This window comes from Canis aureus, chromosome 1 (assembly GCF_053574225.1).
Source record: "Canis aureus isolate CA01 chromosome 1, VMU_Caureus_v.1.0, whole genome shotgun sequence".
In the NCBI taxonomy this organism is placed as follows: domain Eukaryota; kingdom Metazoa; phylum Chordata; class Mammalia; order Carnivora; family Canidae; genus Canis; species Canis aureus.
The window spans coordinates 113,655,394-113,680,794 of record NC_135611.1 but is presented as its reverse complement, the minus strand read 5'-3'; the positions used below and the strand labels follow the sequence as shown (position 1 = coordinate 113,680,794).

The 25,401-nt window shown below is 54.4% G+C and overlaps 3 protein-coding genes across 11 annotated transcripts; all 3 read left to right on the top strand.

The window, feature by feature from the left end:
• The first annotated feature begins 14 nt into the window (after positions 1-14).
• Positions 15-5,375, top strand: MIA (MIA SH3 domain containing). Of its 3 annotated transcripts, none has more exons than XM_077851190.1 (5): positions 15-3,212; positions 3,642-3,713; positions 3,799-3,932; positions 4,825-4,935; positions 5,266-5,375. In XM_077851190.1, exons 2-5 carry the CDS (start codon positions 3,665-3,667, stop codon positions 5,287-5,289), a joined length of 318 nt encoding a protein of 105 aa, XP_077707316.1. In that variant the 5' UTR covers positions 15-3,212; positions 3,642-3,664; the 3' UTR covers positions 5,290-5,375. The 3 variants fall into 3 exon arrangements, with proteins under 3 accessions (XP_077707316.1, XP_077707308.1, XP_077707298.1); XM_077851182.1 differs by having other exon boundaries at positions 15-3,301; XM_077851172.1 differs by lacking the exon at positions 15-3,212 and having other exon boundaries at positions 3,451-3,713.
• Positions 5,376-6,143: 768 nt separating this feature from the next.
• RAB4B (RAB4B, member RAS oncogene family) lies at positions 6,144-14,809 on the top strand. Of its 4 annotated transcripts, XR_013353926.1 has the most exons (9): positions 6,144-6,308; positions 7,498-7,578; positions 7,823-7,937; positions 9,541-9,603; positions 9,689-9,843; positions 10,852-10,947; positions 11,057-11,187; positions 13,907-14,050; positions 14,438-14,809. XR_013353926.1 is itself a non-coding variant. In XM_077851147.1 (8 exons), exons 1-7 carry the CDS (start codon positions 6,293-6,295, stop codon positions 11,170-11,172), a joined length of 642 nt encoding a protein of 213 aa, XP_077707273.1. In that variant the 5' UTR covers positions 6,144-6,292; the 3' UTR covers positions 11,173-11,199; positions 14,438-14,809. The 4 variants fall into 4 exon arrangements, 3 of the variants coding, with proteins under 3 accessions (XP_077707273.1, XP_077707285.1, XP_077707263.1); XM_077851147.1 differs by lacking the exon at positions 13,907-14,050 and having other exon boundaries at positions 11,057-11,199; XM_077851137.1 differs by lacking the exon at positions 13,907-14,050 and having other exon boundaries at positions 6,145-6,308.
• Positions 14,810-16,273: 1,464 nt separating this feature from the next.
• On the top strand, positions 16,274-25,359 carry EGLN2 (egl-9 family hypoxia inducible factor 2). 4 transcript variants are annotated; one of them, XM_077850927.1, is made up of 6 exons: positions 16,274-16,395; positions 17,448-18,520; positions 23,484-23,603; positions 24,011-24,147; positions 24,365-24,432; positions 24,707-25,359. In XM_077850927.1, the coding sequence occupies exons 2-6, from the start codon at positions 17,684-17,686 to the stop codon at positions 24,760-24,762; spliced, it is 1,218 nt and encodes a 405-aa protein (XP_077707053.1). In that variant the 5' UTR covers positions 16,274-16,395; positions 17,448-17,683; the 3' UTR covers positions 24,763-25,359. The 4 variants fall into 4 exon arrangements, with proteins under 4 accessions (XP_077707053.1, XP_077707060.1, XP_077707070.1 ...); XM_077850934.1 differs by lacking the exon at positions 16,274-16,395 and adding an exon at positions 16,645-16,788; XM_077850944.1 differs by lacking the exon at positions 16,274-16,395 and adding an exon at positions 16,745-16,890.
• Positions 25,360-25,401: the final 42 nt, after the last annotated feature.

The window sequence follows — 25,401 nt, the reverse complement described above, 5'->3', positions numbered from 1 at the left end:
TCTAAGCCTCAGGCATCTTTATTTAATCCTTTGGAAAAATTTCTGTTTTGTCTCAATCAGCATTCAGCAGGAAATTAAAACCCATGCTGCCATGTAATCTTGGACAGGTTTTGTACTAAATAAGGATGCCACCTTTAAGGGCATGCCATTCACTTTGTAGATTCATATGTTTTTTTTTCAAACATAATGGAATGTTAGAGGTTTTTTGTCTTTTTTGAATCTTCACAAAAATTGTTCCATCCTAGCAACAGTCCCCAGAATCCATGCTAGATACTTCAGGAAGAAAAGAAAGGGAACTGAGTGCTCAGGAACTCATTGGAAGAAGAGAAGGAGTGGTAGCCTGGGCTTGAGACACTTGAGTTGAAGTTTGCAATCTCCTCCCTCTGCCTGTGTCTCTGCCTTTCTCTCTCTCTCTCTCTCTCTGTGACTATCATAAATAAATAAAAAAATTAAAAAAAAAATTTAAAAGAAAGAATGGGGATCCCTGGGTGGCGCAGCTGTTTGGCGCCTGCCTTTGGCCCAGGGCGCGATCCTGGAGACCAGGGATTGAATCCCACATCAGGCTCCCGGTGCATGGAGCCTGCTTCTCCCTCTGCCTGTGTCTCTGCCTCTCTCTCTCTCTCTGTGACTATCATAAATAAATTAAAAATTAAAAAAAAAATTAAAAAAAAGTTTGCAATCTCTGATTGAGCTGTAGTCTGGACTAGAGGAAGGTGCCACTGCTGCTGATGGAAGTGCCCCATCCCACATGGAGAGCTGCTGACCGGGCACAACGGGTGTAGCCACTTCAAACACTGCTAATCTTCCCTTCTGGCCACCTGCTATTCAGCCAGGAGCCTCGGGCAGGTGGCTGAACCACGTTCCTTCCCCTCCAGTGCTCTGGCTGCAGGGGAGTCTAGGAAATGGAGTTCTGGTTGGACAGTCATGAAATAACAGCTGAAGCTATGGATAAGAAGGGAGATGGAAGGAGGAACCTTTTTCAGTCTCATACACATCTGATCTGGAACAAAAATTTTTAAAAAGATTTTATTTATTTGAGAGAGAAGGGAGCAGACTCCCCACTGAGCAGGGAGTCTGATGCGGAACTTGATCCCAGGACCCTGAAATCATGACCTGGGCTGAAATTAGATGCTTAACCAATTGGGCCCCCCTGGAAATTTTATTAGTTAACTTAAAAAACATGTATATATTGCTTAAGATCTTTCTCAGGCCTTGAACATGATACCCCTGAGATCATTTGCCAGAAGTAGAATATAGAAAACAAAAAAATAAATACAAGAAGACAAGAGTGTTGGGATGCCTGGGTGGCTCAGCGGTTGAGTGTCTGCCTTCGACCCTGGGTGTTACCCTGGAGCCCCAGGATCGAGTCCCACATCGGACTCCCCACAGGGAGCCTGCTTCTCCTTCTGCCTGTGTCTCAGCCTGCCTCTCTGTCTCATGAATAAATAAAATCTTCAAAAAAATAAAAAGACGAGTGTTGAGTAGTGTCTATCTTTTGTGAAGGCTCTAAGCTAAGCCTACTCTGGCTCTGCTCTTTTCTGTTAAAAAGGAAGATAAGTGTTTGCAATGATAAAGACTTACGGCACCAAATAGTCTTCCTTCTTGTAGGATCTGAAAGACTTCACTAAGAGGCAAGTATTATTGCAGATGGCAAATGGAAACATCTCACCCAGCACACCAGGTTCTGTGGTCAGTGGGTCCTGGTTTTTATTGTCTGCCTGGTGGACCTCCTATGTTCCCTATGAGCAATTGACATGCCCACTCCGAGCTACATTTTATTCCTGTGTAGGGAAAGAATTCCTGTTACGTTTGGGTGTTTTTTAAAGAATTTATTTGAGAGAGTGAGCACAAGGAGGGAAGGGGCAGAGGGAGAAGCAGAAAGCTTCTGGCAGGAAGCCTGCCACTGGGCAGAAAGCCTGATGTGGGGCTTGATCCCAGGACCCCTGGAATCATGACCTGAGCCAAAGGCAGATGCTTAACTGACAGCCACCTGAGCGCCCCAGAATTCTGGTATATTCATACTGTGGTACCATTGGTGTAGGTCACTATCCCCAACGGCACTCAGTAAGCCTATAAATTCAGCAAATACTTGCCAAGTACCCATTATGCTAAATACTGCTCTTTGCATAGGACACACAGTGGTGAATAAAGCTAATTGCAAATACCGTGTTCTGATACAACAGGTGGCCCAGCTGGGGAATGGTCCCCGGTGATCAAGGAAAGCCAGTCATTGGTGACTTGAGCAGAGCTGACTTGAGCATCTCCCAGCCATGATGGTGCTGGGTAATTGGGTGCGTAGAGATGGCTGAGGTCCAGGCTTTGCCCTGATGAATTCTTTCCCAATCCCCAAGCCCATGTGTGCCTGATCCACTTCCCCTGCACAAAAGTTTGGACTTGAGGCCAGAGGTGAGAATGTCCTATGACGGAGATGGCCACGCAGGCGAATGATCTTGGCACGTGGAGCTATAGGAAACAGTTTTATTTTTAAGGTTTTATTTATTCATGAGAGACAGAGAGGAGCAGAGACATGGGGCAACCCCAAGTATATATAGGCAGAGGGAGTAGCAGGTTCCATGCAGGGAGCCTGATGTGGGACCCCAGGACCCCAGGATCATGCCCTGTGCCAAAGGCAGGTGCTCAACTGCTGAGCCATGCAGGTATCCCAGGAAACACAGTTTTAGAGTTTGAGAATTGAGTTCACATCCCTCCCCGCACCTCCACTTTCTCCTGACCTGCAGCTGCCAACTCCATGCTCAGTGAGTGACAGGTGTGGGCCTGGAGCCAAATCTGGCCCCTCTGCTTCCTGGCTCTAGACTTCAAGTTTCTGAAGGCTCTCCCCTACCATTTCTATGTTCAGTGGGGTTATAACAGCCCCCTTGAGGTGATGCAGTCCATTTGAAATTATGTGCCGAGTGCTCTTTAAATAACTGTTGGCTTTCATTTCATGGTCCCTATTTTACAGAGGAGAAAGGCGAGGCTCTCAGAAAAGAAATAGCTTAGCCAGGTCACCCAGTCAGGAAGTGGCTTGTGAAGATAAATAGTGATTATGGTAGAGCCTTGCTAGCCTTAAGACCCAGCATATAATACTTGGTCCTTGAGAGTGAGGGCTGTTCCTGGCGATCAAAAGGCCGCCTTGTTCTGTCCTTGAACACAGGAAATTCCAAGATAGTTTTCTGTACTAGCTGCCTGTTTCTGTTCTTGGAGGGGCCCAGGTACCCAAACAGCCTAGAATTGACAAAGATGGAATTGAATATCTCAACCTGCCTATCTGGGCCTCTGATGGTTGAGGTGGGGGCAGGAGGTAGGGGTTGCTGTCACTTGGAGCGGCCTGGGCTGCTTTGGGCCTATTTGGCGCCACCCGGGGATCCCTTATTTGGGCATTTTCTTGGGCAGGCTGCCCTCACCCTGTCTTTGAAATGGTTCTGGCTGGGCAGCAGCCTCTAGGTATTGTGGGTGAAATTTGGGACCGGTTAAGGGTGGAGACAGGATGGAGAACACAGGTTTCCTTGTGTTGCTGGAGAGAGGGAGGGCAGAAGGAAATTGGAGACCCCATTTCCCCCTCAGTCACTCCCTTGCTCAGTCCATGATGGCTGGGTCGCCAGTGTTCCTCGGTATCATTGTTTTGCTGTCTGCCTTCCTAGCGCCTAGTGTCGGGGGCCGTGCCATGCCCAAGCTGGCTGACCGCAAGCTGTGTGCTGATGAGGAATGCAGCTGTAAGACTTGGGGGCTGGGGGGCCTTGGGAGCTTGGGTTGCCAGCCTGTGTGGAGGGTGGTCATTCCCTTCTGTTCCTTCCCCAGACCCCATCTCCATGGCTGTGGCCCTTCAGGACTACGTGGCCCCCGACTGCCGTTTCCTGACCATACACAGGGGCCAAGTTGTGTATGTCTTCTCCAAGCTGAAGGGCCGGGGGCGGCTCTTCTGGGGAGGCAGTGTGAGTCTTGGGAGAACAGAAAAAGAAAGGATACGGGGCTAGGGTGGGAGTGCATCCTAGTTTTCCACCCAAAGGGAAAGTTTGAGGGTGTAGACTGAAATAGTTTGGCCGGGGGAGAGGGTATTGTACTCTTTTTTGTTTATTCATGAGAGACATAAGCAGAGGGAGAAGCAGGGTCCCCATGGGGAGCCTGATTCGGAACCCAGGAGCCTGATGCCCAGGACCCCAGGATCATGACCCAAGCCAAAGGTAGTCTCTCAATTACTGCAAGCCATCAAAAAATAATAAGCAAATCCGTGCTCCTTTGAGAATTTTTTTTTTTTTAAAGACTTTACTTTTTGGGATCCTTGGGTGGCTCAGCAGTTTAGCACCTGCCTTCATTCGGCCTGGGGTCCCACCTGATGTGGGACCCGGGATCGAGTCTCATCAGGTTGCCGGCATGGAGCCTGCTTCTCCCTCTACCTGTGTCTCTGCCTCTCTCTCTCTCTCTCTGTGCCTCTCATAAATAACTTTAAAAAAATAAAGATTTTACTCTTTTCATGAAAGACATGGAGAGAGAGAGGCAGAGACAGAGGCGGAGGGAAAAGCAGGTTCCCTGTGGGAAGCCTGATGTGGGACTCAATCCCAGGACCCCAGGATCATGACCTGCACCAAAGGCAGATGCTCAACCACTGAACCACCCAGGGGCCCCTCCTTTGAGAATTAATACCCATTGAGTGGTTGGCTACTTCAGGTGGTCAGGCAGGGCCTCCACACAGTGACTGTAAGAGAGTTGAGTGACAAGCATGGAGCTAGTCCTCTAGAAATCAGGAAGAGGAAAAGTGCCATGGTCTTCAGCAGGAACAAGTTTGCCATCCTCCCAGAACCCTGGCTTTGAATTCTTCCTCTCCAGGTTCAGGGAGATTACTATGGAGATCTAGCTGCTCGCCTGGGCTATTTCCCCAGTAGTGTTGTACGTGAGGACCAGACCCTGAAACCTGGCAAAATCGATGTGAAGACAGATGTGAGTGTCTTGGGGGGCTGGCAGGGATCCGGAGGGAGGACCCTGAGGTTGTGATGATGGGCAAAGATGCTCCTGCCCTTGGCTCCCTGGCAGTGTAGCTGTGTGCACTGGGACAAATTCCCTGCCTCGGTTTTCTTATCTGTAAAATGGGGGAGTGATTTTTTTTTGAAGTCCCTGTTAGATTGAGAGGTGCAAAGATTGGAGGACTCTGGACTAATTTGCATAGCACATGTTTGGCCAAACCTGGCCCCTGCCACAACAAAAACCACTAGATCCTTTGTGGTGTGACCGCTGGTTTTCTCCCCACTGTTTACCCTTTCTCTTTTTCAGAAATGGGATTTCTACTGCCAGTGAGCTCAGCCTACCACTGTCCCTGCTGTTTTTTTTTTTTTTTTTTCCTTCTGGCTTTATGCAAATATATCAGCCAAGTGCAAAATGCAGGTCTCCGTGGTCTTTTTTTTGGGGGGGGCGGTGTAACAAAGGAAATGTTTCCCCAGGTTCCTGAATTTAGCCAGTCAACTCATTGACTCTCGTGACGTCAGTGGTTGCTAGGCAGACTTCCACTAAATGCTCTGCTCCGAGCTGGGTACCAGAGGTGGGCTAAACTTAGATACACAAGCAAATGAGAAGGCGGAATAGCCTGAACAGACCGGTTGCGGGTTTTTTAGTGTCCTCTCTAGACCAAGGGGAGGGAGTTGAACTGTTGGGAAGGAGCCAATAAGGCCACGAGAAAGACATAAATCACAGAATAACAGAATAAGAGGTTATCGTGGAAGACCATCTGCAAAGGGAAGGGGGAGGTTAGCCAGCGCGTACCCCCCACCCCTCCAGTTTTCGTCTTTCTTGTCTTTGAGGTCTGAGAAAGCGCTCCCCAGCTCGATACCCGCTCCTTTTCGGGTCTTTCTGTCAATCCTGTCCATGCCTCCTTCTTTGCAGCCGTGCCCCCGCCCCCAGGTCCGCTCCTACCCAATCCGGAGTCTCGACTCTGCACCCGTACTCCTGACCAAATCCGTTTCTCAGCGGGGCTAAAGCATCTCCGTACGGTCCCTTCCCACCTGCTCCGCCAATCGCTCGTCTTGGTCCCGCCCCCCTTGGCCCGTCCCCTCTCGCGCGGCCAATCCGCGCCCTTTGTCCCGCCTCCCGGCCTCCGAGTTCACCAATCCCTGCCCTCGGGAAGCGTGGCCTGGTATCCCGCAGCCCTAGCGGGTCGCGCTGTGGGGGGTGGAGGCGGAAGTGGCGGCGCCGGTCCCGGGAGTAGGAAGGAGCCGGGGCTGCAGCCGGAGTGGAGCGGCTGCCAGCCGAGGAGCAGGCGCGGCCGCGGCGCCATATTGCGGCCCCGAGCGGCCGCGACCGAGTCATGGCCGAGACTTACGGTGAGGGTGGTGGGCCGGAGCCAGGGTCTGGGGTCTGGGCCCAGGGAGGATGCGGCCTTTGGGGAGTGGGGCGGGGCCTTATGTGCCAGGGGGCGGGGTCTGGCATGGGGCAGGGCCTAGTGGCTGCTGGGAGGGGTTTAATGGGTACGAGGCTGGGCTTCATGGATTTGGGCGGAGCCTGAGGGTCTGGTGTGTGGGTTAAATAGATCTGGGGCGGGATTTGAGGGAGCCAGTCTTGATGGACTTGGGCAGGCCTTGAAGGAAAGGATGGTTCTTACTGTGTCGGGGCGGAGTCTGGATGGATGGGGTGGGGCTGACCGTGTGAATGGCAGGGCTTGGGGATGGTGGGCTGGGAGAACCCCGAGGGGTTGCTGTGGATCCTGGGATTGCTCTGGCTGGAGAGGGCTGCAGTGGGGTTGGGGATGCGTCGTCCTTGAATTAGGTGGTGGGAGGGACTAGTGGCAAGGGGTAGGTGGGGCTTAAACTTGAGAGGGCCTCGGGCCGAGGAAGGGATGGAGGGACTGAGAATTGGAGAATCCGGATGGATGGATGAATAGGAGGTGGGAGGACAGGGTGCCGTAGAAACAGCACTGGTGTAAGAATCAGAAGGAGCTATATTCCTTCAACGAGTAGAGAAAAGCCGAGGGAACAAGTGCAAAGATCCTGAGGTGAGAACCAGCTTGCCATTTTCAGGGAATAGACTGAAGGCCCCAGGCTAGAATAGAGTGAATGAGAACGTGGTAGGAGGTGAGGTCGTGATGGGCAAGGGCAAGGCTGTCACCCTGGGTAACATGGATCTTGAGAGGCTTTAACAACATCATAGCTAAGCTTTTGAGCTCTGGAGCCAGTTGAGCTGGGTTCGAATCCCAGCTATGCCCAGCTATGGGGTCTTGGGTAGACCAGTTAACCTTTCTGGCCTCAGTTTCCTCATCTGGAAGATGGAGATACTTGTTGGTATACCTCCCTTGTAGTGTTTTTCTGAGGATTAAGTGAGCTTGCCGTAGTAAAGAGCTAGAACTGTGCCTGTTATGGGTAAGCACTGTATATGAATCGTCTGTTGTTACTGTTGCTCTGTTTCTGCCTGTGTCTGTTTGTCCCCTTGTAACTGTGATGGTCTCTTGGTTTCCATCTTTTGCCCTGTATCATTCTCTCCATATGGGTTTCCCTGATTTTGGCTCCATCTGCTCAGACTTCCTCTTCAAATTCCTGGTGATTGGCAGTGCAGGAACTGGCAAATCATGTCTCCTTCATCAGTTCATTGAGAATAAGTGTGAGTTTCTGGGAGTGGTCCCGGGAGCACTGAACTGTGGGTGTGGGCATAGCGTGGGCAGGGGCAGGGCTGGCCGTAGGTACAATTTCAGTGCTGGCTGCCTGGCCCTCGCCTTTGCTAGATCCTCCTTGAGGATCTCAGTCACCCCAGCAATGAGAATGGTTTTGTATAGGCTGAGGAGGCTTGGGAGGACAGGGAAGCTTCTGAGCCCCTGCACTGCCTCTTCTCTCCTTCCCACTCCCAGTCAAACAGGACTCCAACCACACAATCGGCGTGGAGTTTGGATCTCGGGTAGTCAACGTGGGTGGGAAGACTGTGAAGCTCCAGATTTGGGACACAGCCGGCCAAGAGCGGTTTCGGTAGGTGGGCCGGGCTCCCAAGGGAGGGGGACAGAGGAAAGAGGAGACAAAATGAGATAGAGGGACAGAGAGAGAGGTGTGTGCAGTCACTTGGAGGTATGACGGAAGCACAGAGACAATGAGAGGGCAGGCGAGGCTGCGGGAGAAAGGCAGAGACTCAGTACAGGTGCCTATTATAGCCAGAGCTAGCAGGGGTCCTGGAGAGAGAGCAAGGATTGCAAGGGAGAATGAGGCTGAGAAAGAAGCATAATGAAAGGAGAGACCCACAGACCCTAGAGAGACTGCAGTAGATCGAGCCATAAGGCTGGAGAGATGGAGATTTGTGCCTGGGGAAAGGCGCTTGGGGTGGGGGCCAGGGGTAGAGGTGGAAAGAGAGAGATTGAAAGAGAAGGAAACTGCGAAAGAGATACACTCAGAATTAGACAGAGAAAGACAGAGACTGAGAAGAAGAGCAAGGGAAGGATGATAAAGAGACACAAAGAGAAATAGGTCCAAGCCGGAGACAGGGAGGGTGGGACAGGAGGAGCCAGAGAGGTGGAGAAATGGATGTTGTGTGGCGGGGGAGAGAGAATGGCGGAGGGCTCAGCATACAGTGTGTCTTCAAGAAATGGCTGCGGACAAGGTGGTTGGTGCACAGAAACCCTGAGTTTAAGAGACAGAGAGGAGGGACATGAGGGAATCGAGTCCATGGAGAAGTGTGGTCCCTAGCCAGCATGGCGTCGTAGCTGCTAAGTTAATATTGGTGATATTGTTGATATCACCATGTGAGAGAGACAGAGAGAAGGCGAAGGGTGAGTGGCTGGCGCTGGGTTTGTGCTAAGTGCTTAGTGAGTGCTTGTGGAATGGTTGAATTTGAGGAGGACCCAGACAGGTGACACGGAGATGCAGGCAGATGCAGCCACCCTGGGAAGAGGGCCTCCCCAAGATGCAGCAGGAGAGGGACAAGCCAGTGTAGTTGCAGAGCACTTGGCCAGGAATGGGCAAAGGGAAGAAGGCGAAATGAGGCATGAGTGAATGCATGAGAAACCAAGAGTGAAGAAGAGGGACTCCTAGGTGGCTCAGCGGTTGAGTGTCTGCCTTTGGCTCAGGGCCCAAGGGGTCCTGGGATCGAGTCCCACATCAGGCTTCCCGCAGGGAAGACTGCTTCTCCCTCTGCCTATGTCTCTGCCTTTCTCTCTGTGTCTCTAAAGAATAAATAAAATCTTAAAAAAAAAAAAAGGATGAGAGAACCAGAGCCAGAGAGACACACAGAGATAGAGAGACATAAGGGAGTGAGAGAGACACACATGTAAGAGAGATGGACGGAAAGACACAGACCACTGAAGAGAAAGGGAACACAGGGACACAGAGTCAAAGACAGGGAGAGCCTCTGAGGCCGATGGACAGACAGCTAAGGGAGATTGAGGGAGACAAGGAGAGAGACCAGCAGAGAAGGAAATTGTGGTGAGACCAGAACACCGCTAGCTTCTGGGGGATAGGTCAGCAGTAAAGGCCAGGGAGGGGGGGCCCTCTGAACCACCAGCATCAGTCTCTCTTCGCAGAGGGGGGCAGTCTCAGGGCAGACCCCAGCCTTGGGGGTGACTGGGTCCCCCTGGCCCCACAGGTCGGTGACACGGAGTTACTACCGAGGGGCGGCTGGAGCCCTGCTGGTGTACGACATCACCAGGTGGGTGCACGGAGAGGGTGGGGCAGGGCTGGGGTGGGGGCCCCCTATCCTGTGCCTGCCCTCCTCCTCTCTCCCTTCTTCATAGCCGGGAGACATACAACTCGTTGGCTGCCTGGCTGACGGACGCCCGCACGCTGGCTAGCCCCAACATCGTGGTCATCCTCTGTGGCAACAAGAAAGACCTGGACCCTGAGCGCGAGGTCACTTTCCTGGAGGCCTCCCGCTTTGCCCAGGAGAATGGTGAGGACCTGCTGGTGGGCCAGTGGGGGAGGGATTGGGCTGAGGAGCAGGGGGTGTCCCCTGGGGCCCATGGCTCCTGGCCTCTGTGGCTCTCCCTAGCAGGGGAATGCGGAGATTTAGAGGTCTGGGTTCAAATTCGAGTGTTGGCCACATGTGAGCTGTGTGACCACTCTGGTCCTGTCTCCCCATCTGGAAAAGAGGAGTCACGATGTTTCTGCCTCACATAGCGTGTGATGCTTAAGGGAGTTGGTCACGGAGAGCCCTTGGCACTGCCTGGACACAGTAGCGGGCGCTTGATGAATGTTGGCTGCTAAGAGGGTTTCGGCCAGTGCTGGGTATTGGTGTAATGTGGAGGTTGCAAACTCCGATGGCTCGAGGGGACAGGCCTGTTTTGTGATTAAGGGAGACAGGATAGGGTGGACCCCAAGTTAGCAGGCACCAGCATTCGGGGTGTAGACAGGCCCCACAGCCACGTCAAAAGGTGTGCAAATATAAACTCATTTGAAAAGTTCGTGTTGGCCAAACATCTACTGGCTCGGGGTCTGTCCATGTTCCTCCAGCTTGTAACCTCCAAGTTGAGACGATGTTTTGCCATCAGAAAGATATGGCTTTGAGGCTAAAGGTTTGTCTGTGGTGGGCCTGGGCCTGTCCCAGATGGTGGTGGGGACATAGCGTTAAAGACACCCTAGGCCCAGCTCTCACAGGCTCACAGTCCAGTGGGTAGGGAAGGGAGACACCACCGTTTCCAGTGATAGCCCAGAGAGGTCAGGGCTGGGATAGGGGAAGCTCTCGGGGCTGTGGGAGCCTGAAGAGGGGGGAGCACCTGATCCATGCTGGGAGGTCAGGGAGGCCTTTCTGGAGGAGGAGGCGTATTAGCGGGAACCACCTGGGGAGGGGGTCCCTTGGTGGCAGACCAATGGTAAGCGCAAAGGCCTGAAGTAGTAAGGGCAGAGGTGGTAGGTCAGAGTCAAGGGAAGGGCAGGGACTCACCGAGGCCCTGCCCCCCAGAGCTAATGTTCCTGGAGACTAGTGCTCTCACGGGTGAGAACGTGGAAGAGGCTTTCCTGAAGTGTGCCCGCACCATCCTGAACAAGATCGACTCAGGTGAGGCCCCTGACTGCCCAGAGTGGGAGTGGGAGTGGAAGGCAGGGCCCGGAAGTCTTCAGGACACTAGTCCTGACCTCTCTCCTGTCCCCCTCCCCTCAACCCCCAGGTGAGCTGGACCCCGAGAGGATGGGCTCAGGCATTCAGTACGGGGATGCTTCCCTCCGCCAGCTGCGGCAGCCTCGGAGTGCCCAGGCCGTGGCCCCCCAGCCCTGTGGCTGCTGAGACATGTGGAGCCAGGTGGGAGCCCAGGTGGGAGCCTGGGCCCGGGGATGGCAGGGGTGGGGTCCCAGCAAGGGGGAATGTGGAGCAGAGACAGAGACACAGAAAGGGAGAGGTGACAAGAGAAAGGGTGAGAAAGAACGATGCAGAAACAGTTGCATGAAAGGAGCCATCGTCCTGGCCTCGGGGACGTCCTTTCCATCTTGCCACCAGCTCCCTGCCCCGGATCTCTGACCCACCCATTCATAATTCAGCAAATATTGAGCTTGTGTCTGTTGTGTGCCAGATCCTGTTCAGGCAGTGGGCCAAACAATCCCTGCCCTCATGGAGCCAACATGCTCTTGGGAGGAGGCAGGCAATAAACAAGACACATAAGAAAATGATACAGTAGTTAAGAAGATAAGAGTTATGGAGAAAAATAAAGGAAAGTGAGGGGTAGGGAGGTGAGGAGTGGAATTTTCCATGATGAGGGAATCCCTCCCTGAAAAGGTGACATTGGAGCAAAGACCTGAAGCTAGGGGAATGAGGTGGGGGGTGTCATATGGGTCCCTGGGGGCTAGTGTTCTAGGCAGAGAGAACAGCCAATGCAAAGGCCCTGAGGTAGAAGCATGCCTGAGCTGGGTGAGGAGGTCCAGGGAGGCCAGCATGGCTGGAGTGGAGTACATGTGTGTATTGGGGGGTAGGGGAGGTAAGGAAGAGATGAGGTCAGGGGTGGGGGGGAAGATCAGATAGGGCTTTGTTGTCCGTGAGGAGGCTCTGGGTTATATACCCCAGTTGGGATGGGAGCCATGGGAGGGCTCTGAGCAGAGAAGGGACAGGACCCGACGCAGGTGTTCCCAGGATCCCTCTGGCTGCATATAGAGGAGAGGAGGGTGTGGGCAAGGGTGGTTGCTGAGAGACCAGTGAGAGACTACTGCAGAGTCAGGCTGAGAGACCATGGTGGACAGGACGTGGGGTGGGGGTGCCCGTAGAGGACGGACTGAGTCTTGTCCCTCTTGATGTAGCCACTGGGTCTTTCTAAAGCACAAATCTATTCTGTCCCTCCCCCGTTTAAAACCACCCATGGCTCCCAGGGTCCATGGGACACAGCCGGAGGCTCCTAGCCTGGTTTTTGCCCCTGCCAGCCTCACCTGTCTCAACTCACACACCCCTCCTGACCTCTCAGGCTGCTGTAGCCACCCTGAAGTTCTCCCCGTTTCTCTGGGTCTTTGTTTACGCTGTTCCCTCTGCCAGGAACACTGTTCCTTCCCTCTCTTCCCTCCTCTGCCTCCTCCTGGAAGCCTTGCTTCCCCTATGCTTGGTCCACACTCCTTTCTGGGCTTGCAAGGTCCTGCAGGATGAGGTCCCCTCCCCACCTCTTTGAGAGCGTGTGTGTCTTGCCAATTCTCCTGTGTGCTTCACGCCCCCGGCCTCCCCTGCTTCCAGCCCTTGGCGGCTCCAGGGTGGCTGTGGGGAAAAGTGCTTAGACCTTGGATACACTTTGAAGGCAGAGCCAACATGATTTCCTGATGAATGGACATGGCATTTGAGAGAGAGGAGTCAAGGGTGAGTGTGTCAGGCATCCCTCTTTTCCTCCCGTGCCTCTGCATCTGCTGTGCCCCGGCCTCTTTTCTTATGCCAGCTGCCACTCCTCATCTGGTCTTCACTAAAATGACTTTTCCTGCAGGACACCTTTATCAGCTTCCCGGATGGGGGGGTCACTGCCTCCAACTGGGTGGTCTCACAGCTGCCCCTTACTCTTTAAAGCATCCAGCTCTGCACACTTGGTCGTGATCAAGTTTGTCTTCCCCATCTGGGAAGGGAAGGATCGGTGATAGGTCGAAAATTGCAGAGCCAGGCTGCCTGGATTTCAAATCTGACTCTGTCACTTCCTACCTGCACAACCCTGGGCAAATTATTTAACCACTCTGGGACTTGTTCTTTTTCACCTGTAAAATGGGGTTAATAATAGGGCCTACCCTCCTGTGGGTGTTGAGAAGATTAATGATATCAAGTCATGTGAAGTCCTTAGCACAGAGCCTGATGCTTAGTAAAGACTTGATAGATGAGAGCTGTTTATTATTTTTCTTTTTACTATCCATTTTAACGAATCTGGGCTGTGGAGAAATGGATGGGTGGGTATTCTTCACCCGAGGGCTTAGTATATAGCATCCGTTTCAGAGTTTGCCCTCAGTGAATCAAATGTAGTAAGACAGTGCTTTTTCAAACATTGTTGACTACAATCTTCAGGATAAAATACATTAAATTAAATCAGTTAATTTATTTCAGATTTTTATTTATTTGAGAGAGAGCCAGTGAGAGAGAGCAGGAGCTGGAGGAGGGGCAGAGGGAGAAGCAGTCTCCCCACTGAGCAGGGAGCCCCATGCAAGACTCGGTCCAGGACGCTGCCATCATGACCTAAGCTGAAGGCAGCTGCTCAACCCACTGAGCCACCCAGGTGCCCCAAGAAAATACATTTTATGTCTCGATCTGATGCAGTTACATGCACATAAAGCTGAAACATATTTTTCTAGCACTAATATTCTTTGCTTTTTTTTTTTTATTGAGATGAAATTCACAACGGCATACATTTAGCCATGAAAATGTTCCAAAACATTTTCACAGTCACTCCCCATTCCCCCTGCCAGCCTCTGACACCCACCAATCTTGCCTGCTATGTCTGTGGAGCAACATTCTTCTTACATATGATGCCACTCTGATATTTTCTATTCTATTTTATTCTATCTCATTGGAAAAGTGGCCAGGGCCCACCAAACTGATTTCCCAACCCACTAATGCAGTGCTGCACACTGAAATCACCTGGAGAGCTTTAAAAGAGTCTGATGCCTGGGCCTCACCCCAGAGATTCTGAAGGGATTTCCGGATTTCTAGAAGCTCCCAGGTAATGCTATTGTAGCTGAAGCAACAACTACTAACCAAAGGTGTCTCCTCAGTTTGGAAAACATTGGAATGAGCTGGGGTGATCCAGGAACATAGAGGGACACAGAGATACAAAGGTGGGAGTGTGAAATTTAGATATTGAAATATCCTGCTGCAGACTCACTGGGTCAGCTCTCTGAGACAAACAGGGAGATGTAAGTACCCTCAGAGAGACAGCCACAAATTGCAGACAAGAAATAGAAAATCAGACAATGTAGAAACTCTGGAAGAAAGAGAAAAGATACGGACAGACACAGATAGGAAGACAGGAAGATACCCAGAAATGAGACAGAGACACCGGCTGGACAGACCCAGGATCTCTCTAGTTCACTACACACTTTTCTTTCAGCTCACCTGTTCTCCAGGACCAGCCCTGCCCTTCTGGCCGGGGCCCAGACCCAGGCCCTGGGAGGCCGAGCCCCTCACCTGTCCTGGCCCCAGAGAAGCTGCCCCGCCACCTGTTCCCCTTCCCTGGCCTGGTGGGGCCTGGCTGAGGGGCAAGACTGAGCCACGGGGGAAGGGGGAATCCGTACCTGCTGCTGCTTCCTCTGTCTTGGCTAACCCCTATCCCCCCGGAACCCCTAACCATACTCGAAGAGTTCCCAAAGCCTGAGACCTGGGCATTTGGCCCCAGCTCCCCGCCATTGCGAGTACGTGTTATTTATTGCCTGGAGGCCTGTCCAGTCCCCACTCCACCCCCATAAAGCATTGTTTACACCTGTGTCTTGGCCTCTGTTATTTTGGGGTGATGGGGAGGGAGGGGAGATGGAAGAGGTCCCTGATGGAAGAACCATGTGTCATGGTGTTTGGGGGCCATGTTTTTGGATTGGATATGGTGTGGGGGTACACCATGACTCCAGTGGTCTTGTGGAGGGAATTTTTAACTGCACATGTTGTGACCAGGCATGCTGGAAGTCCACCTGTGGGGCGCTGATGTCCTGTGTTTGTGACCTGTATGATGGTACCTGTAGGAATATGTGCTGATTGTGTGTGATACTGTTGCCTGTGACTACTTTGTGTCCTTAGTGATTGTAACCATGAGGCTGGTGTTGTTTGGGACCAAGGCCAGGGAATGAAAATTAAGGCCAGGAGATAATACCCATGCATGTTTGATGCTAGAAAGTCCCAGGCCGTGTCTGACTGTTGTGTGTGTGACACTGTGTGTATGCCCCTGAGGTCTGTGTGTGTCTTGTGTGAATTTGGCACCCTTGACACGCCTGCGTGTGACCATGAACCCTGAGTATGCTCCCGAAGACTCTGTGGGCCTTTGTGCAACTTGCGCATATTTGAGACTTGTGCATACTTGATACTGGTGTATATCTCTTGTGTCCTGGTGAACTGACATACTTGCAAGTACTCTGCCAGGGACAGGTGCAGCCCCCCCCTCAGGACACTTCCAGCTTCTCTGCCATCCCCAAGTCAGCACCAAACCACTCACAAGGTAGGCCTGATCCCTGAGCCTGCGGCCTCTTCCCCGCACCCCCCCTCCGCCCTGGCGATGGTGGAGGGGGCAGGGCATTTAGATAACCTCATCTGCATAGTCCTTCCAGGCTAGGTCACCTAAGATGTTCCGAGACCCGAGGCTGTCAGACAAATGTCCTGTCTGCGAACTCTGAGTAGCTTTCCTAGGTTGCTTTATAGATTCTCACAATTGTCCCGACAGGGCAGGGTGGAGCTGGTCTTACTGTGGCACATCCCTTCCAGTCTTTCTCCCTTAGGGACCTTCCACGGTTTCTTTCCCTCCTTTATAAAAAGTACTTAAGTAAATGACTAATGTGCACGTTTCTATACGTTTCTCTACCAAATGCGCAGACATTTTCTTTTTTTTTTTTTGACATTTCTCTATCACAGTCCTATTCTGGGGCTGGGAGAAGGCGGGACTGCCCATGTAAATAATATTATTTGCATGTCACTTTCCACCGCTCGGTGCTCCGAGGGGTGGGCCGGCCCATGCAAATAACGCTATTTGCATGCCCCTCCCACGTCGTTTGGCCTAACCGTTGAACTCCCTCAGGCCTTCCCGCTCCTCGCCCGTAAGGGGCGGAGCGCAGCACGCAAATGAGCCTCCCGTTGGCGACCGACCCATTTCCCCTCTCTCGGGGGGCGGGGGGGTTGTCCTGCGCTACCTTGCTCCGCCCCGCGCGGCTCGCGCCTGCGCACGCGCGGTGTCCTCCGCGGGCGCGGTCACGTGCCCACCGGGCGAGGCGGGGGCGGAGCGTCGCGGGAGGTGGGGGCGGGGTATGGCGCGCTGTGCGGCGCTGGGCGGCTGGCACAAACGGCGGCGCCGAGGCCGGAGGAAAAAGCTCGGTGAGGAGAGCTCGGGGAGGGAAGGGAGCGGGGAGCGAAGGGAGCGAAGGAGGCTCTCGGGGCGGGGCGCCGGCGCGAGCCGGGCGGGGTGTGGGGACGCGCGGCGGCCCGGCGTGGCGGAGCGCGGCGAGCCGGGGGAGGGAGGGAGGAGAGAGGGGGGAGGGCGTGGGGGAGGGAGCGCGCCCGGCTCGCTGAGTGCCGGCCGTTGGAGCGTAGGGGTGGGGGCGGAGGGCGCGTGCCGGCGGACGGGAGGGGGGAGGGGAGCGGGCGCGGGGGCCCAGCGGTCCCCCGGCCCGGCCGCGATCGCCTCCAGCGCCCCGAGCGGGGAGGCCCGCACCGAAGGCGGCTGGGAAGGGGGCTGGGAGGGGCCGCCTTCCCCCGTCCTGTCCCCGAGTGCGTGAACCCTCCCCCGCCCTTCCCCCGCGTCGCCGTGGACCCTCCTCCCGCGGCTGCCTTCCGTCTGTCTGTCTGTCTTAGGCCCTCCCTTCCGTCTGGGTGTGTGTGAGCCGCCGGCAGGCTTCCTCTCGTTGGGCTCAGGTTGACCCCTCCGCCCCGTTCTGTCCCGCTGTCTCAGGCCCGCCCTCCCAGCTTCTCCCCGGTCGGCTTTTCCGCTTCTGGGCCCCCCATTCTCTTTGTCTCTGGACTCCCCGGTTTGCTGTGTGTGTGGAGCCCCCCGTTCCCGCCGTGCGTGTCTGGAATCCCCAGGCCGATCTCCTGCTCCCCACTGCTCCCCCACTGCTCCAGCATTCTTTTTCTACTTTAGGTCTTCTCTGTCCTTTCTGTTTTTCTCTCTCTCTCTTCTCAGGATGCTCTCCCGCAGCCCCCACCACAGTTCTGTGTCTCTGGGTCATCTCCCCAGCCTCACTCCTCTCTCCGTGATTGTCACCCCCCTCCCCAATTCCCATGGTTTTCTCTCCAATGTGGCCTCGGGTTTGGGGTGTCTGTGTAGCCAAGTCTGCCTTCCTCTCTATTGCCCCTGCTACCCTTCACCTCTACCCCAGCTGGAGTGCCTCTAGCTCTTCTCACATTCCTTTTTCTCTTTTGCCCTTCAGCCACCCTGACGGGTCCTTTCCCAAGCCCCTAGGGGCAGCAGAGGACTTGGGGACCAGCAAGCACCCTCAGGGCCCGAGAAGAGCCTCTGCTGCCTGCCCTGCCTCACCCTGTCGTACACCAGGCTCAGCTGCCCCGGCCCCCGGCTGCATCAAGTGGAGGAGGCGGAGGCGGAGGAGGGTGGCACCATGGGCCCGGGCCGTGCCCTCCATGCCCGGGGGATGAAGACACTGCTGCCATGGACAGCCCGTGCCAGCCACAGCCCTTGAGTCAGGCTCTTCCTCAGTTGCCGGGTTCTGTGTCAGAGCCCTTGGAGCCTGGCCGGGCCAGGATGGGGGTGGAGAGTTACCTGCCCTGTCCACTGCTACCCTCCTACCACCGCCCAGGAGCACCTGGTGAGGCCTCGGCGGGGAGTGGGACCCCCAGGGCCACAGCCACCTCCACAACAGCCAGCCCCCTGCGGGAGGGCTTCGGCGGGCAGGATGGTGGCGAGCTGCGCCCGCTGCAGAGTGAGGGCGCTGCAGCACTGGTCACCAAGGGGTGCCAGCGACTGGCCGCCCAGGGTGCCCGGCCTGAGGCCCCCAAACGGAAGTGGGCAGAGGATGGTGGGGATGCCCCAGCACCCAGCAAGCGGTCCTGGGCCAGGCAGGAGAACCGGGAGGCAGAAGCCGAAGGGGAGGGCGGCATGGGCTGCAGCAGTGGCAATGGAGAGGCCAGCGTGGGGCCGCGGGAGGAGGTGCTGCCCGCCGCACCAGAGCGCCTGGCCCTGGACTATATTGTGCCCTGCATGCGGTACTATGGCATCTGTGTCAAGGACAGCTTCTTGGGGGCGGCATTGGGTGGCTGCGTGCTGGCTGAGGTGGAGGCCCTGAAGCGGAGCGGGCGCCTGCGTGACGGGCAGCTGGTGAGCCAGCGGGCTATCCCGCCACGCAGCATTCGTGGGGACCAGATTGCCTGGGTGGAAGGCCATGAGCCGGGCTGCCGAAGCATTGGGGTCCTCATGGCCCATGTGGATGCTGTGATTCGCCACTGCGCTGGGCGCCTAGGTGGCTATGTCATCAACGGGCGCACCAAGGTAAGACTTGGAGGGCCTTGTGTGGAGGGGGGCCCCCCAGTACTTGTTTGTTGGAGACCTGGTGCTTTGAGCATCAGTGCCCTTGAAGATAGGCTTCTGGGGTCACAAAAGGATTTAGGCAGCTCTAGTGGAGTGAATGTTGGTGTTGGAGTTTGATTTGGGCTCTCCCTCCCTGGGAGGATTTTGGGGGTTGTGCACTTATTCTTTCTCCTATCCCCTATCTTTTCATCCATCCCTGTCTCATCTCTCCTTTCAGTCGTTTCTGGTCTGTCCTCTGGTCTGTCTGTTCTGTCTCCCAGGAGGAGTGGGGGGGGGGGTGGCGGTGGTGAGGCCAGTGCCAGGCTGAGGGAGGAGGTGCTGCCTGCTGCACTTGTGCTGGACTACATTGTACCCCATGTGCCGTACTGTGGCATCTGTGGCAAGGACAGCTTCCCGAGGGTGGCACTGGCTGCCTGTATGCTGGCCTAGGGGAGGAGGGAGGGTCCTGTCTTCCATCTTTCTTATGCTTCCCATCCTAATGCTTGTCTTGTATCCTTCCCATCTTGTCTGTCCGTCACTTTATTATTTTTGGTTCTGATTTGTTCTCTTGATTTTTTGTTTTTTTGTCTTGGTACCTTTTCCTTGTTTTGGAGTAGTTATTAATCTTTTCTTTTTTTGAACTCGGCTTTTTTGAGAATTTGCCAAAACCACAGACCCTGTTTTAGAAAAAATGCTTATTTGTCTATTTATGAGCAGTTGTCAGCACCTCCTGAATCTCCAGCTGCCCATTTGAGAACTGAGGGTCAGGAGCTCTGCACAAGACAGTGGTCTATTGGGCCTTTCTGGCCTCCTGATACAATAATTCTCTTCATAGAGGGGTGAGAGGGCTCTGGCCTTGAGTCCAAGGCCAGTATTATTTGGCCAAGGCCCTGTAGGGAATGCCTGCTGCACACCAGCGATGCCTGGCTGATGGCAGGGCTGTTTGCTTCCCAGCAGGCATGAGGCTGTGCTCCTGATTCGCCTCCCTCCTCCCTCTGGTCCCATCTTGGGTTCTGCCTCTGTGCAGCTTCTGTCTCCAGCTGGAGCTGGCTCAGGGACCCATGCTTCCTCAGTCCGGGGCCAGCATCCTCTCCACGCAGCTAGAACTTGTCCTACTTCCCTCTTCCTCCCATTTGTTGATAGCTTGAGAGCCAGAAGAGGCCCTTTCCTGGTCTTTGCTCCTGTGCAGGCAGGAGAGATGAATGGGAGTTTCCCTGGCCACCAGGTGCTCAGCATCTTCACCTCAGGTCACCCAGCCTCATAGGAGGGAGTTTGAGGGGAGACTGAGAACTGAAGCACACTTTCCTGAGCCTGTTTGCTAATCCACCAGATGGGAAAATCGGTTAAGTCCCCAGCTAGTCTTAGCAGTTTAGGAGGTGAATGGAAAGTAAAGCATACAGATCTCTTCCCCTTTGGTGCCTTGGATGTGGTTGGGGACAAGACCCTGGCTAAGATTGGGGGCTGAGAGTGTTGGGACAATTTTAGCTTTGGGTGACTTCTGTTGCCCTGGGAGGTTAAGAGCAAACCAGCCTAAACTGAGAAAGGAAGGGAGGAGCGAACCCAATCACTGGAGTTCCTCTCAGTGCCCCTGCCCCAGTGAGATGCCCACTCCTTCAACGGCCAACATCTGGACTCTCTCCCCACGCTCTGAAATGAGAGTGTGGGGTGCTGAGGTGTGGGTGGAGCGGGCACAGATCACCAGTGTGGCTCAGGCCAGCAACAACCTGTCTCTTGGTCATTCCTGAATGTCTGAATGGAGCTGCTTTTTTAATTTTTTTTTAAGATTGATTTTTTTACCCATGGGAGAGGCCGAGACATAGGCAGACGTACCGCTCCCTTCAGGGAGCCTGATGCGGGACTCAATCCCGAGACCCTAGATCACAGACCCTGAGCCAAAGGCAGACGCTCAACTGCTGAGCCACCCAGGTATCCCCTAGATTGGAGCTTGTATGTTCTGTTCTCCCAACTCTCTAGTTCCTCTGCTGATGGGACTGCAGGTGGGAGAGAGTGGACTCCTACTGCCATCAAGGACAACCATAGGGAACCGCAAGGAGGGCCTGGCTGGCTTGGTTACCCCTTTAAGAGCAGCTCGGAGGTGGGGCCTGCTGTCATTGGCTCAGTCCGCAGTTTCTGGTGTGTGTGTGGGGGGGGGGGGGGGGTTTGGCACCGTGTCACCAATAGCTTTTAATTCTGTAGTCTCTCGGTGCTCTGACACTAGCTGCCCCTTTCCTGAGATGGGTGAGGAGCAGGCTTCCATGTCACTCTGCTTGTTATCCCTTTCCCTCATGTGGGCAGGAAGTAAGTGTTTTTTGGGGGCCAGAGGATGCTCCCCTTCCCTCCCAAAGCCTGTATGTAGGGAGATTAGTGGAGTTTAAAGGGTCTCTGTCTGTGCCTAGCCTTCATGCACGATTCCCATTCCAGGCCAGAATACAGACGCTGTCCCTGCCTGCATGGCGGGAGACCCCGTGTGAGGGTGAGCAGGACAGGACTCCACGGAGCTCTGAGACCTAGAGGAAGGAGGATTTTCAGTAAGCAGCTACTGCTTGGGCACTAGGGAGACACGCCTGGCCCCAGGGGCTTCCACACGGCTGCTCTGCTCGTTGGGCCAGAACTAAGTAAACAAGTACCTGGACTGATTTCCTTTCGGGAGGGGTGGAATGGAAGATCAGCCCGGATGCCTTCAGCTGGAATACTCAAGGTGCTCTTTGACCTGAGACATCAAAAACAAGGGAGGACCAGGGGAAGTATTTCAGACAGGGAAGAGGCCTTGTGGATGAACGTGGCCTGGTCAGAGAGCAGTCAGGTGGCCTAGAGAAGCTGGAGCGGAGTGAAGGGAGTAATAGTTGAGATTGGTGGCCTTGGAGGCTGGGGCTGTGAAAATATGAAATGTGTGTTTTGTATTTTCTCCTGATGCAATGGAGTCTTGAAGCAGGTTGAACAGTGAAGAGCTGGAGGAATGGGTCTGTGGCTGCTGTGTGGAGATGGACTGGCGGGGAGAGGCTGCAGCATGGGACCCCTCTCCCCACCACATCCTTGTGCAGAACCAGCAAAATCTGCTTGGATTCGATCCGGGGAGGGCTTCAGTGATTCACTGATGGCAGGCCACCCGGGCATAACCACGTTCTTTCCTCCCAGTGAGATGGTTGCTCAGAGCACTGACCCATTTATAGAGAGTAAGCAGTGCGAAGAAGGTTCTCCTGAACCCAGGGGATGTGGGGGTCAGGGTCTTGCCCTGTTCCTGCCAGAGAGAAGCATGGCTTTCCAATGCTGGCTGGCCTTACCTAGCTGCGGCCCTACTGGCCTCTCCTTTTCCAGGGCAGGTACTGTGGAGCTTTGGGTACACATGTTTGATGGAGAGCTGCTGACCGTTCATGCCCGTGTGAGCCCTGGGAATAATGTGTTGGAAGAAGGCTGAGAAGTCAGTCTGGCCTGTTCTGGAGTGCTAGGCAAGCTTCCTGTTTGGGCAGTAAATGCCCATCTTTTTGATGTGGAATGTTTATCTCAGGGCTGTGACCCACAGATGTAGCTGAGTGTTAATGAGGAGCAGCAGCCGGCTGTCTCTGGCCTGGAATGGGTCACGGTGTCAAGACAGATGGTCCAAGGAGCTGGAGGGTCTGCATGCCAGGACTCCCCCTTTGGCCTTATGCAGCCCTCCCAAGTGGCTTAGACAAAGAGTAGAACAAGGACTTTTTTTTTTTTTTTTAAACATCATTTCAGCCTGCGCTTTGGCTTTCAGTCACGTGGCAGGCACTGTGCTTGGTGCCTTCCCAAACGTTTGTCGTACTCAATTCCCACAACTGCCTGGGAAATAGTTTATCAGCTCCATTTCACAGATGAGGAACCGGAGACCGGAAGCAAAGTCTCCAGCATGATGTTACAGCTGATGTGGCTGCCCTGGGCCTTGAACCTGGGAGTTAGGGCTGAAGGAACGCCTGGACCCTTTCCCTCACCCCACATCCACTTTTCTGTTGGCTCCCCGATGAAAAACAGGCCCCATGAGCAGCTGAGGCCCAGGCCTCCACATAGTCCAGGGGGATGGCAGCCAGCAGGGAGAGGAAGTCAGAACCCTGGGGCTAGACCTGTACACACACTGGCCAAGGTCTGGGGGAGTCAGGAATCTCCAGAGGGCTGTTCTCAGAGGAGGTGTTTATTAGTCTATTTAATGGATGAGGCGTTTGCGGCCCATTCAGGTGATGGGACGGTCAAGAACTACCCAGCAGTTATCCTTGGAGTGGGGGCTAGAGGGTCAGGTTTTAGTCACATTCACGGTTTTGGTACTTGTTTGTAGGATTCACAGAAGTTATTTAGTGGGGATTCTTTGTAGTCAAGGGCAACAGTTCTCAGCATTGCTGCACATTAGAATTATTTGGGGAATCTTTAAAAATTCCAGGTTCTACCTTAGATCAGGTATTTCTGAATGTGAGATGGGCCTGGGCATCAGCATCCCAGGTGATCCCATACTGAAGCCAGGGTGAAGAACCCCTGGTGCAGGGCTATGAGGCCACATCCCTCCTTACCAGAAAATATGTACACTGGTTTTATTCTGATGGGTCTGAAGTAGGGGGAGGTTGGGTTATCTTTAAAAAATAAAACCCTGAGTTACTCATTGAGCCCCATCTGGGTGCCAGGATCTGGGGTGCAATGTGCACGGGTGTGTGTGTGTATGTGTGTGTGTGTGTGTGTAATGACCACCACCTTTTCTTTGGTGATGACAATTTGAAAATACAAAAGTGTCCTCATGTGCAGTCATGTAGTGGGCTATCAAGGCCCAAGAGCTGTTTCTGGTAGATGGTGGCTTGGCTGATGAAGGTCTGGCCCCTGGAGAAGCCTTTGGCAGTGTCCAGGGAGAGAGAAGGGGCTGGGAGGGGTGAGAGAGGAGGTAATGGCTGCTTCCCCAAACGTCCTTGCCTAGCCCCGTAAACCCATTCCCATCTGTCTCTGCCAGGCTATGGTGGCGTGTTACCCAGGCAACGGGCTGGGGTACGTGAGGCATGTTGACAATCCCCACGGCGATGGGCGCTGCATCACCTGTATCTATTACCTGAATCAGAACTGGGACGTCAAGGTAGGGGGTGGGAGTGGGAGTGAGGGTGGGGATCAGGGTGAGGTGGTTGCATGCACTCCTTTTTGCACTCCCAGCTCAGTTTCTAGCATTCTCCCATTCCTGTTCTCAGCCACAGCGGGGCAGTGCAGCCAGCCTGCTGGCTGGTTCTTCCTGGGAAGTGGGCCTCCTTGTCTCCAGCTGACCGGCTGGTGGCAGCACCCCCCAATCCCTTTTCCTGTCTCTAGTAGCTTCCTACCCTGCTCCTTGGTGATGCAGACTCTGGGCTGTCACTCACTATTAAGAGCCTGAGTGGTGGGAGGGAGTGATATGAGCAGCTGCGGCATCCAGAGCATGGGCTCCAGAGGGCAAGGCAGAAGCTCCAGGCTGGACCAGCCAGCTTCCTGCCTCATCCTCTGGCCTGCCCTCAGGTGCATGGCGGCCTGCTGCAGATCTTCCCTGAGGGCCGGCCTGTGGTTGCCAACATCGAACCACTCTTTGATCGGTTGCTCATTTTCTGGTCTGATCGGCGGAACCCTCATGAGGTGAAACCAGCCTATGCCACCAGGTATGACGGATACTTGTGGGGATGTGCTCAGGTGTCCTGCTCTGTGCCAACAAAGTCTTGTCAGACCCCAGGAGTGGCTAGGAAGTGAAGTGCTGAGAGGGGCCTAGGCGGGAATAGAACCAAGCTCAGAAGGGTGGACTGCAGTGTCATCGTGGAGGTGGTGGCTGGAATTGAACAGTGATCCCTAACTGCCCTTTGGGGCTGCTCTGGTCCCCAGGTACGCCATCACTGTCTGGTATTTTGATGCTAAGGAGCGGGCAGCGGCCAAAGACAAGTATCAGCTAGGTACCTGCTTCCCAAATGGCATCCCTTCTCTCAGGCCCTTCCTAGTCTGTGTACCTCACAAGGCCTCAAGTCCCTTTATTCGCTTTATCATTCTCTTCCTACATTTTGTGAGTCTTTTTTTTTTTTTCCTCCCCTCTGCCCATCTCCCCTAGACAGCCCTTTCTCCTGGGACCCCTGGCATGAGCCCCATCCCTTGTGGTCCTCTTCATATTTCCATGTTTTTCTTGGCCTCTGTGTCCCTTCCCTCATGACTGTCTCCTCGTCTCACCCCTAGCATCTGGACAGAAAGGTGTGCAAGTACCCGTGTCACAGCCGACCACACCCACCTAGGGGCCAGCCCCAGAGCTGCATGGACAGACAGCTTGCCCTGACTTCGGGAGAGCCTTTGGCCCCGTGCTGCAGGCCCAGCAGCCCACCAGTCTTGGTGCCTGCTCCTTTTCTGCCACCGCTGCTGCTTCCAGCTTTGCCTCTGTCCTGCCTGGTGTGGAGGGCTCCGTCTGACGCTGAGGACCAAGGAGGAGGAGAAACCTCTGCTGCCCTGGGTTGGGGGCTGAGGTGGTGACCCGGGCAGGGGCCGGTGTCGGGAGCTGCCATCACTGGAGCTGGGGCCCTGTGGCTTGCCCTGTCTGGTTGTGCTCCTCTTATGTGGAGAGTTGGAAGGAGGCATTGCCACCTCCCACCAGGATGCAGGATTGGGGGTTGGGGGTGTCATGGCCTCTTGCTGGCAAAGGTTTGTTGGGGGGACAGTAGCCCCAAGCCCCCCACTCCTCCAGCCTGGAATGTGAAGTGACTCCCCAACCCCTGTGGCCATGGCACCTGTGGACTAGGCTGCCACTGTGTGGGCAGGAGAAAAGGTGCCAGGAGGAGCATGGGCGTGAAGAGTCCTGTCAGCCAAGAAAGAAATAAAAGTTTACCTCAGAGCTGCAATCCTCTGATTCTCCTGCTTCCACTTACTGGTAAGGAGACCCG